General features: G+C 42.8%; 1 protein-coding gene across 5 annotated transcripts in view; it reads right to left on the reverse strand.

Moving 5' to 3' along the window:
• Positions 1 to 13,524, reverse strand: part of LOC139754810 (organic cation transporter protein-like) — a 105,134-nt gene that overhangs the window by 56,718 nt on the left and 34,892 nt on the right. For all 5 annotated transcript variants that reach the window (XM_071672645.1, XM_071672644.1, XM_071672649.1 and 2 more), the window contains one exon: positions 8,810 to 8,915. In XM_071672645.1, the coding sequence (XP_071528746.1) occupies positions 8,810 to 8,915 (106 nt within the window). The remainder of the gene's footprint in view (positions 1 to 8,809; positions 8,916 to 13,524) is intronic.

A 13,524-nucleotide genomic window follows, 5' to 3' on the forward strand; every position in this document is an offset into this window, starting at 1 on the left:
GACAAAGCAAAATAAAGTGTGTGGAAGAAGAAAGTTAAGAGTAAATGTGAATAAGAGCAAGGTTATTAGGTACAGTAGGGTTGAGGGTCAAGTCAATTGGGAGGTGAGTTTGAATGGAGAAAAACTGGAGGAAGTGAAGTGTTTTAGATATCTGGGAGTGGATCTGGCAGCGGATGGAACCATGGAAGCGGAAGTGGATCATAGGGTGGGGGAGGGGGCGAAAATTCTGGGGGCCTTGAAGAATGTGTGGAAGTCGAGAACATTATCTCAGAAAGCAAAAATGGGTATGTTTGAAGGAATAGTGGTTCCAACAATGTTGTATGGTTGCGAGGCGTGGGCTATGGATAGAGTTGTGCGCAGGAGGATGGATGTGCTGGAAATGAGATGTTTGAGGACAATGTGTGGTGTGAGGTGGTTTGATCGAGTGAGAACGTAAGGGTAAGAGAGATGTGTGGGAAAAGAAAAGAGCGTGGTTGAGAGAGCAGAAGAGGGTGTTTTGAAGTGGTTTGGGCACATGGAGAGAATGAGTGAGGAAAGATTGACCAAGAGGATATATGTGTCGGAGGTGGAGGGAACGAGGAGAAGAGGGAGACCAAATTGGAGTGGAAAGATGGAGTGAAAAAGATTTTGTGTGATCGGGGCCTGAACATGCAGGAGGGTGAAAGGAGGGCAAGGAATACAGTGAATTGGAGCGATGTGGTATACCGGGGTTGACGTGCTGTCAGTGGATTGAATCAAGGCATGTGAAGCGTCTGGGGTAAACCATGGAAAGCTGTGTAGGTATGTATATTTGCGTGTGTGGACGTATGTATATACATGTGTATGGGGGGGGGTTGGGCCATTTCTTTCGTCTGTTTCCTTGCGCTACCTCGCAAACCGGGAGACAGTGACAAAGTATAAAAAAAAAATATATATATATATATATTAATATATATATATATATATATATATATATATATAATATAATATATATATATATATATATATATATTAATATATATAATATATATATATATATATATATGAGAAGAAAGATCATGAGAGGCAAGTGTTTTGGGAGCAGCTAAATGAGTGTGTTAGCGGTTTTGATGCACGAGACGGGTTATAGTGATGGGTGATTTGAATGCAAAGGTGAGTAATGTGGCAGTTGAGGGAATAATTGGTATGCATGGGGTGTTCAGTGTTGTAAATGGAATGGTGAAGAGCTTGTAGATTTATGTGCTGAAAAAGGACTGATGATTGGGAAATACCTGGTTTAAAAAAGCGAGATATACATAAGTATACTTATGTAAGTAGGAGAGATGGCCAGAGAGCGTTATTGGATTACGTGTTTTAAATTGACAGGCATGCGAAAGAGAGACTTTTGGATGTTAATGTGCTGAGAGGTGCAACTGGAGGGATGTCTGATCATTATCTTCTAGAGGCTAAGGTGAAGATTAGTATGGGTTTTCAGAAAAGAGGAGTGAATGTTGGGGTGAAGAAGGTGGTGAGAGTAAGTGAGCTTGGGAAGGAGACCTGTGTGGGGAAGTACCAGGAGAGACTGTGTACAGAATGGAAAAAGGTGAGAACAATGGAAGTAAGGGGAGTGGGGGAGGAATGGGATGTGTTTAGGGAATCAGTGATGGATTGCGCAAAAGATGCTTGTGGCATGAGAAGAGTGGGAGGTGGGCTGTTTAGAAAGGGTAGTGAGTGGTGGGATGAAGAAGTAAGAGTATTAGTGAAAGAGAAGAGAGAGGCATTTGGACGATTTTTGCAGGGAAAAAATGCAATTGAGTGGGAGAAGTATAAAAGAAAGAGACAGGAGGTCAAGAGAAAGGTGCAAGAGGTGAAAAAAAGGGCAAATGAGAGTTGGGGTGAGAGACTATCAGTAAATTTTAGGGAGAATAAAAAGATGTTCTGGAAGGAGGTAAATAGGGTGCGTAAGACAAGGGAGCAAATGGGAACTTCAGTGAAGGGCGTAAATGGGGAGGTGATAACAAGTAGTGGTGATGTGAGAAGGAGATGGAATGAGTATTTTGAAGGTTTGTTGAATGTGTCTGATGACAGAGTGGCAGATATAGGGTGTTTTGGTCGAGGTGGTGTGCAAAGTGAGAGGGTTAGGGAAAATGATTTGGTAAACAGAGAAGAGGTAGTAAAAGCTTTGCGGAAGATGAAAGCCGGCAAGGCAGCAGGATTGGATGGTATTGCAGTGGAATTTATTAAAAAAGGGGGTGACTGTATTGTTGACTGGTTGGTAAGGTTATTTAATGTATGTATGACTCATGGTGAGGTGCCTGAGGATTGGCGGAATGCGTGCATAGTGCCATTGTACAAAGGCAAAGGGGATAAGAGTGAGTGCTCAAATTACAGAGGTATAAGTTTGTTGAGTATTCCTGGTAAATTATATGGGAGGGTATTGATTGAGAGGGTGAAGGCATGTACAGAGCATCAGATTGGGGAAGAGCAGTGTGGTTTCAGAAGTGGTAGAGGATGTGTGGATCAGGTGTTTGCTTTGAAGAATGTATGTGAGAAATACTTAGAAAAGCAAATGGATTTGTATGTAGCATTTATGGATCTGGAGAAGGCATATGATAGAGTTGATAGAGATGCTCTGTGGAAGGTATTAAGAATATATGGTGTGGGAGGCAAGTTGTTAGAAGCAGTGAAAAGTTTTTATCGAGGATGTAAGGCATGTGTACGTGTAGGAAGAGAGGAAAGTGATTGGTTCTCAGTGAATGTAGGTTTGCGGCAGGGGTGTGTGATGTCTCCATGGTTGTTTAATTTGTTTATGGATGGGGTTGTTAGGGAGGTAATGCAAGAGTCTTGGAAAGAGGGGCAAGTATGAAGTCTGTTGGGGATGAGAGAGCTTGGGAAGTGAGTCAGTTGTTGTTCGCTGATGATACAGCGTGGTGGCTGATTCATGTGAGAAACTGCAGAAGCTGGTGACTGAGTTTGGTAAAGTGTGTGAAGAAGAAAGTTAAGAGTAAATGTGATAAGAGCAAGGTTATTAGGTACAGTAGGGTTGAGGGTCAAGTCAATTGGGAGATAAGTTTGAATGGAGAAAAACTGGAGGAAGTAAGTGTTTTAGATATCTGGGAGTGGATCTGCAGCGGATGGAACCATGGAAGCGGAAGTGGATCATAGGGTGGGGGAGGGGGCAAAAATCCTGGGAGCCTTGAAAAATGTGTGGAAGTCGGAACACATTATCTCGGAAAGCAAAAATGGGTATGTTTGAAGGAATAGTGGTTCCAACAATGTTGTATGGTTGCGAGGCGTGGGCTATGGATAGAGTTGTGCGCAGGAGGGTGGATGTGCTGGAAATGAGGTGTTTGAGGACAATGTGTGGTGTGTGGTTGTTTGATTGAGTAAGTAATGTAAGGGTAAGAGAGATGTGTGGAAATAAAAAGAGCATGGTTGAGAGAGCAGAAGAGGGTGTTTTGAAATGGTTTTGGCACATGGAGAGAATGAGTGAGGAAAGATTGACCAAGAGGATATATGTGTCGGAGGTGGAGGGAACGAGGAGAAGTGGGAGACCAAATTGGAGGTGGAAAGATGGAGTGAAAAAGATTTTGTGTGATCGGGGCCTGAGCATGCAAGAGGGTGAAAGGCGGGCAAGGAATAGAGTTAAATTGGATCGATGTGGTATACGGGGTTGACGTGCTGTCAGTGGATTGAATCAGGGCATGTGAAGCGTCTGGGGTAAACCATGGAAAGTTGTGTGGGGCCTGGATGTGGAAAGGGAGCTGTGGTTTCGGGCATTATTGCATGACAGCTAGAGACTGAGTGTGAACGAATGGGGCCTTTGATGTCTTTTCCTAGTGCTACCTCACACACATGAGGGGGGAGGGGGATGGTATTCCATGTGTGGCGAAGTGGCGATGGGAATGAATAAAGGCAGACAGTGTGAATTGTGTGCATGGGTATATATGTATGTGTCTGTGTGTGTATATATATGTGTACATTGAGATGTACAGGTATGTATATTTGCGTGTGTGACATGTATGTATATATATTGTGTATGGGGGTGGGTTGGGTCATTTCTTTCATCTTTTTCCTTGCGCTACCTCGCAAACGCTGGAGACAGCGACAAAGCAAAATAAACAAATAAATATATGTATATATATATATATATATATATTATATTATATATATATATATATATATATATATTATTTTTTTTTTTTTTTGCTTTGTCGCTGTCTCCCGCGTTTGCGAGGTAGCGCAAGGAAACAGATGAAAGAAATGGCCCAACCCACCCCCATACACATGTATATACATACGTCCACACACGCAAAATATACATACCTACACAGCTTTCCATGGTTTACCCCAGACGCTTCACATGCCCCGATTCAATCCACTGACAGCACGTCAACCCCGGTATACCACATCGCTCCAATTCACTCTATTCCTTGCCCTCCTTTCACCCTCCTGCATGTTCAGGCCCCGATCACACAAAATCTTTTTCACTCCATCTCTCCACCTCCAATTTGGTCTCCCCTTCTCCTCGTTCCCTCCACCTCCGACACATATATCCTCTTGGTCAATCTTTCCTCACTCATTCTCTCCATGTGACCAAACCATTTCAAAACACCCTCTTCTGCTCTCTCAACCACGCTCTTTTTATTTCCACACATCTCTCTTACCCTTACGTTACTTACTCGATCAAACCACCTCACACCACACATTGTCCTCAAACATCTCATTTCCAGCACATCCATCCTCCTGCGCACAACTCTATCCATAGCCCACGCCTCGCAACCATACAACATTGTTGGAACCACTATTCCTTCAAAATACCCATTTTTGCTTTCCGAGATAATGTTCTCGACTTCCACACATTCTTCAAGGCTCCCAGAATTTTCGCCCCTCCCCCACCCTATGATCCACCTCCGCATCCATGGTTCCATCCGCTGCCAGATCCACTCCAGATATCTAAAACACTTCACTTCCTCCAGTTTTTCTCCATTCAAACTCACCTCCCAATTGAATTGACCCTCAACCCTACTGTACCTAATAACCTTGCTCTTATTCACATTTACTCTTAACTTTCTTCTTTCACACACTTTACCAAACTCAGTCACCAGCTTCTGCAGTTTCTCACATGAATCAGCCACCAGCGCTGTATCATCAGCGAACAATAACTGACTCACTTCCCAAGCTCTCTCATCCCCAACAGACTTCATACTTGCCCCTCTTTCCAAAACTCTTGCATTCACCTCCCTAACAACCCCATCCATAAACAAATTAAACAACCATGGAGACATCACACACCCCTGCCGCAAACCTACATTTACTGAGACCCAATCACTTTCCTCTCTTCCTACACGTACACATGCCTTACATCCTCGATAAAAACTTTTCACTGCTTCTAACAACTTGCCTCCCACACCATATATTCTTAATACCTTCCACAGAGCATCTCTATCAACTCTATCATATGCCTTCTCCAGATCCATAAATGTTACATACAAATCCATTTGCTTTTCTAAGTATTTCTCACATACATTCTTCAAAGCAAACACCTGATCCACACATCCTCTACCACTTCTGAAACCACACTGCTCTTCCCCAATCTGATGCTCTGTACATGCCTTCACCCTCTCAATCAATACCCTCCCATATAATTTACCAGGAATACTCAACAAACTTATACCTCTGTAATTTGAGCACTCACTCTTATCCCCTTTGCCTTTGTACAATGGCACTAAGCAAGCATTCTGCCAATCCTCAGGCACCTCACCATGAATCATACATACATTAAATAACCTTACCAACCAGTCAACAATACAGTCACCCCCTTTATTAATAAATTCCACTGCAATACCATCCAAACCTGCTGTCTTGCCGGCTTTCATCTTCCGCAAAGCTTTTACTACCTCTTCTCTGTTTACCAAATCATTTTCCCTAACCCTCTCACTTTGCACACCACCTCGACCAAAACACCCTATATCTGCCACTCTGTCATCAAACACATTCAACAAACCTTCAAAATACTCACTCCATTTCCTTCTCACATCACCACTACTTGTTATCACCTCCCCATTAGCCCCCTTCACTGAAGTTCCCATTTGTTCCCTTGTCTTACGCACTTTATTTACCTCCTTCCAGAACATCTTTTTATTCTCCCTAAAATTTAATGATACTCTCTCACCCCAACTCTCATTTGCCCTCTTTTTCACCTCTTGCACCTTTCTCTTGACCTCCTGCCTCTTTCTTTTATACATCTCCCACTCATTTGAATTTTTTCCCTGCAAAAATCATCAAAGTGCTTCCCTCTTCTCTTTCACTAATAATCTTACTTCTTCATCCCACCACTCACTACCCTTTCTAATCAACCCACTTCCCACGCTTCTCATGCCACTAGCATCTTTTGCGCAAGCCATCACTGCTTCCCTAAATACATCCCATTCCTCCCCCACTCCCCTTACCTCCTTTGTTCTCACCTTTTTCCATTCTGTACTCAGTCTCTCCTGGTACTTCCTCACACAAGTCTCCTTCCCAAGCTCACTTACTCTCACCACCCTCTTCACCCCAACATTCTCTCTTCTTTTCTGAAAACCCCCTACAAATCTTCACCTTCGCCTGCACAAGATAATGATCAGACATCCTTCCAGTTGCACCTCTCAGCACATTAACATCCAAAAGTCTCTCTTTCTAAAATGGGAAACAGAATATATATATATATATATATATATATATATATATATATATATATTATATATATATATATATATATATATATATATATATTTAATTATTTTGCTTTGTCGCTGTCTCCTGCGTTAGCTAGGTAGCGCAAGGAAATAGACGAAAGAATGGCCCAACCCACCCACATACGCATGTATATACATACACATCCACACACGAAAATATACATACCTATACATCTCAACGTATACATAATATATATATATATATATATATATATATATATATATATATATATATATATATTATATATATATATATATATATACGCAGACATATACATATATACACATGTACATAATTCATATTGCTGCCTTTATTCATTCCCATTATCACCCCGCTACACATGAAATATCAACCCCTTCCCCCCCTCATGTGCGCGAGGTAGTGCTAGGAAAAGACAACAAAGGCCACATTCGTTCACACTCAGTCTCTCACTGTCATGTAATAATGCACCGAAACCACAGCTCCCTTTCCACATCCAGGCCCCACAGAACTTTTCATGGTTTACCCAGACGCTTCACATGCCCTGGTTCAATCCATTGACAGCATGTCGACCCCTGTGTATATATATATATATATATATATATATATAATATATATATATATATATATATTATATTATATATTATACAATATTATATTTATTCATCGTTTCCCTCATTAGTGATTGAGCACCAGGAACAGACAAAGAAATGGCCTCATTCGATATCATTCACTCTCTAGCTGTCATGAATAATGCACCGAAACCACAGGGGTCATCATACATCACTATACACAGGGTCATCATACATCACTATACACAGGCGTCTTCATACATCACTATTCACAGAGATCATCATATATCACTATACACATAGGTCATCATACATCACTATACACAGGGGTCATCATACATAACGATACACATTTGTCATCATACATCACTATACACAGGGGTCATCATACAACACTATACACAGGGGTCATCATACATCACTATACACAGGGGTCATCATACATCACTATACACAGGTGTCATCATACATTACTATACACAGAGGTCATCATACATCACTATACACAGGGGTCATCATACATCACTATACACAGAGGTCATCATACATCACTATACACAAAGGTCATCATACATCGCTATACACAGGGGTCATCATACATCACTATATACGGAGGTCATCATACATCACTATACACAGGGGTTATCATACTTCACTATACACAGAGGTCATCATACATCACTATACACAGGGGTCATCATACAACACTATACACAGGGGTCATCATATATCACTATACACAGAGGTCATCATACATCACTATACACGGGTCATCATACATCACTATTCACAGGGGTCATTATACATCACTATACACAGGGGTCATCTTACAACATTATACACAGGGGTCTCTTGCATCACTATACACAGAGGTCATCATACATCACTATACACAGCAGTCATCATACAACACTATATACAGGAATCATCATACTTCACTATACACATGAGTCATCATACATCACTATACACAGGGGTCATCATACATCACTATACACAGAGGTCATCATACATCACTATACACAGGTCATCATACATCATTTACACAGGGGTCATCATACATCACTATACACAGGGGTCATCATACATCACTATACACAGGGGTCATCATGCATCACTATACACAGAGGTCATCATACATCACTATACACAGAGGTCATCATACATCACTATTACACAGGGGTCATCATACATCACTATACACAGGGGTCATCATACATCACTATACACAGGGGTCATGACACATCACTACACACAGGGGTCATCATACATCACTATACACAGGGGTCATCATACATCACTATACACAGGAGTCATCATACATCACTATACACAGGGGTCATCATACATCACTATACCAGGGTCATCATACATTACTATACACAGGGTCATCATACATCACTATACAAGGGGTCATCATCATCACTATACACAGGGGTCATCCTACTTCGCTATACACAAGGTCATCATACTTCACTATACACAGCGGTTATCATACAGTAGTAAGGTAATATGCCTCAGTGTGTGTGTGTGTGTGTGTGTCAATACCTTGAGGGACTCACGTCAATAACTGCACTGCTCTGGTACTGTGACGTGTCATACACCATGGCCTCGCAGCTCAACATTTGGCTGTCATCAGGTCGCGTCAGTGGGTCTAAGGTGATGTTACTGAAACAAGAAAGATGGTGGTGTTGGTGAGGTGTACACAGACCATCGTGTACCTCCTACAATCACAACCAACAACTCTCACCCACCCACAAGCAAGCCTCTCGCTGACGCAGGGGGTGGCGATGCTGTTTCCTGTTGGCCGGGGTAACGCCAGAAATGGATAAAGGCAAGCAAGTAGGATTATACACACACACACACATAGATATTATTTTTTTTATTATACTTTGTCGCTGTCTCCCGCGTTAGCGAGGTAGCGCAAGGAAACAGACGAAAGAATGGGCCAACCCACCCACATCCACATGTATATACATACACGTCCACACACACACACATATACATACCTATGCATTTCAACGTATACATACATATACATGCACAGACATATACATATGTACTCATTCATACATGCTGCCTTCATCCATTCCCTTCACACCGCCTCACACGAAATGGCTCCCCCCCCTCCCCGTGCGTGCGCGCGAGGTAGCGTTAGGATAAAACAACAAAGGCCACATTCGTTCACACTCGGGTTCTAGTTATCATGTGTAATGCACCGAAAGAAACCACAGTTCCCTTTCTACATCCAGATTCCGCAAAACTTTCCATGGTTTACCCCAGACGCTTCACATGCCATGGTTAAATCCATTGACAACACGTCGAACCCAGTATACCACATCGTTCCAATTCGCTCTATTTCTTGCTTGCTTTTCACCCTCCTGTATGTTCAGGCCCCGATCGCTCAAAATCTTTTTCACTCCATCCTACCCCCTCCAATTTGGTCTCCCACTTCTCGTTCCGTACTCCTCTGACACATATATTCTCTTTGTCAATCTTTCCTCACTCATTCTTTCCATGTGACCAAACCATTTCAATACAACCTCTTCTGCTCTCTCAACCACACTCTTTTTATAACCACACATCTCTCTAACCCTTTCATTACTTACTCGATCAAAACTCCTCACACCACATATTGTCCTCGAACGTCTCATTTCCAGCACATCCACCCTCCTCCGCACAATCCTATCTATAGCCCACGCCTCGCAACCATATAACATTGTTGGAACCACTATTCCTTCAAACATACCCATTTTGCTCTCCGAGATAACGTTCTCGCCTTCCACACTAACATCAATGTTCCCAGAACCTTCGCCCCTTTCCCACCCTGTGACTCACTTCCGCTTCCATGGTTCCATCCGCTGCTAAGCCCACTCCCAGATATCTAAAACACTTCCTCCATTTTTTTTCCATTCAAATTTACCTCCCAGTTAACTTCTCCCTCATCCCTACTGAACCTAATAACCTTGCTCTTATTCACATTTACTCTCAACTTTCTCCTTTCTCACACTACCAAAATCAGTCACCAGCTTCTGCAGTTTCTCACCCGAATCAGCCACCAGCGCTGCATCATCAGCGACCGACAACTGACTCCCTTCCCAAGCTCTCTCGTCCACAACAGACTGCATACTAGCCCCTCTTTCCAAAACTCTTGCATTCATCTCCCAAACATCCCCATCCATAAACAAGTTAAACAGCCATGTGGCCATCATGCACCCCTGCCACAAACCGACATTCCCTGGAACCAGTCACTTTCCTCTTTCTACTCGTACTTATGCCTTACATACTTAGCAAAAACTTTTCACTGCTTCTAGCAACTTACCTCCCTCACCATATACTCTTAATACCTTCCACAAAACATCTCTATCAACCCTATCATATTCCTTCTCCAGGTTCATAAATGCTACATACAAATCCATCTGTTTTTCTAGGTATTTCTCATACACATTCTTCAAAGCAAACACCTGATCCACACATCCTCTACCACTTCTGAAACCACACTGCTCTTCCCCAATCTGATGCTCTGTACATGCCTTTACCCTCTCAATCAATACCCTCCCATGTAATTTCCCAGGAATACTCAACAAACTTATACCTTTGTAGTATGAAAACTCACCTTTATCCCCCTTTGCCTTTGTACAATAGCACTATGCATGCATTCCACCAATTCTCAGGCGCTTCACCATGAACCATACATACTCTGAATATCCTTACCAACCAATCAGCAACACAGTCAACCCCCTTTTTTCAATGAATCCCACTGCAACACTATCCAAACCCGCCGCCTTGCCGGCTTTCATCTTCCGCAAAGCTTTCGCTACCTCTTCTCTCTTTACCAAACCATTCTCCCTGACCCTCTCACTTCGCACACCACCCCGACCAAAACACCCTATATCTGCCACTCTATCATCAAACACATTTAACCTACCTTCAAAATACTCACTCCATCTCCTTCTCACATCACCACTACTTGTTATTACCTCCCCATTTGCTCCCTTCACCAATGTTTCCATTTGTTCTCTTGTCTCACGCACGGTATTTACCTCCTTCCAAAACATCTTTTTATTCTCCTTAGAATTTTATGATAATCTCTCACCCCAACTCTCATTTGCCCTCTTTTTCACCTCTTGCACCTTTTTCTTGACCCGCCTCTTTCTTTTAAACTTCTCCCAGTCACCGTGCAAGAATCGTCCAAACGCCTCTCTCTTCTCTTTCACTAACAATCTTGCTCCTTCATCCCACCACTCACTACCCTTTCTAATCTGCCCACCTCCCTTTTCTCATGCCATATGCATCTTTTGCGCAATCCATCACTGCTCCCTTAAATACATCCCATTCTTCACCCACTCCTTTCACGTCATTTGCTCTTACCTTTTGTCATTCAACACTCAATCTCTCCTGGTACTTCCTCACACAAGTCTCCTTTCCAAGCTCACTGTTCTCACCACTCTCTTCACCCCAATTTTCTCTTCTTTTCTGAAAGCCTCTACAAATCTTCACCTTCGCCTCCACAAGATGATCAGACATCCATCCAGTTGCACCTCTCAGCACATTGACATCCAAAAAGTCTCTTTCACTTGCCTATCAATTAACACGTAATCTAATAACGCTCTCTGGCCATCTCTCCTACTTAAATACGTATACTTATGTATATCTCTCTTTTTGAACCAAGTATTCCCAATCACCAGTCCTTTTTCAGCTCACAAATCCACAAGCTTTTATTTGAGTGTGTGTGTGTTGATTATGTAGTCATGGGGGAAGAGTGTCTACAAGTGACCTGACATACCATGTTGGACCTCACATTGAAGAAGAAATTTGAGCATTGGTGGACGAGATGTTGTTTGTTGTTGTTGTTGTTGTTGTTGTTGATAATCATTGTAGCATGTGTGACCTGCTTACTCTTGTGGTTGTACTGTACTCACTTACTCTTGTGGCTGTGCTGTCCTCACTTACTCTTGTGGTTGTACTGTACTCACTTACTCTTGTTGCTGTACTGTCCTCACCTACTCTTGTGGTTGTACTGTCCTCACTTACTCTTGTGGCTGTACTGTCCTCACTTACTCTTGTGGTTGTACTGTACTCACTTACTCTTGTGGCTGTGCTGTCCTCACTTACTCTTGTGGTTGTACTGTCCTCACCTACTCTTGTGGTTGTACTGTCCTCACTTACTCTTGTCGCTGTACTGTCCTCACTTACTCTTGTGGCTGTGCTGTCCTCACTTACTCTTGTGGTTGTCCTGTCCTCACCTACTTTTGTGGCTGTGCTGTCCTCACTTACTCTTGTGGTTGTACTGTCCTCACTTACTCTTGTGGTTGTACTGTCCTCACTTACTCTTGTGGTTGTACTGTCCTCACTTATTCTTGTAGCTGTACTGTCCTCACTTACTCTTGTGGTTGTACTGTCCTCACTTACTCTTGTGGTTGTACTATCCTCACTTACTCTTGTAGCTGTACTGTCCTCACTCTTGTGGCTGTGCTGTCCTCACTTACTCTTGTGGCTGTGCTGTCCTCACTTACTCTTGTGGTTGTACTGTCCTCACTTACTCTTGTAGCTGTACTGTCCTCACTTACTCTTGTGGCTGTACTGTCCTCACTTACTCTTGTGGCTGTACTGTCCTCACTTACTCTTGTGGTTGTACTGTCCTCACTTACTCTTGTGGTTGTACTGTCCTCACTTACTCTTGTGGTTGTACTGTCCTCACTTACTCTTGTGGTTGTACTGTCCTCACTTACTCTTGTGGTTGTACTGTCCTCACTTACTCTTGTGGCTGTACTGTCCTCACTTACTCTTGTGGCTGTACTGTCCTCACTTACTCTTGTGGTTGTACTGTCCTCACTTACTCTTGTGGTTGTACTGTCCTCACTTACTCTTGTGGTTGTACTGACCTCACTTACTCTTGTGGTTGTACTGTCCTCACTTACTCTTGTGGTTGTACTGTCCTCACTCTTGTGGCTGTACTGTCCTCACTCTTGTGCCTGTACTGTCCTCACTTACTCTTGTGGTTGTACTGTCCTCACTTACTCTTGTGGTTGTACTGTCCTCACTTACTCTTGTGGCTGTGCTGTCCTCACTTACTCTTGTGGCTGTACTGTCCTCACTCTTGTGGCTGTACTGTCCTCACTTACTCTTGTGGCTGTACTGTCCTTACTTACTCTTGTAGCTGTACTGTCCTTACTTACTCTTGTGGCTGTACTGTCCTCACTCTTGTGGCTGTGCTGTCCTCACTTACTCTTGTGGCTGTACTGTCCTCACTTACTCTTGTGCTGTCTGTCCTTAC

The sequence above is a fragment of the Panulirus ornatus genome, chromosome 17 (assembly GCF_036320965.1).
Source record: "Panulirus ornatus isolate Po-2019 chromosome 17, ASM3632096v1, whole genome shotgun sequence".
NCBI classification, from domain to species: domain Eukaryota; kingdom Metazoa; phylum Arthropoda; class Malacostraca; order Decapoda; family Palinuridae; genus Panulirus; species Panulirus ornatus.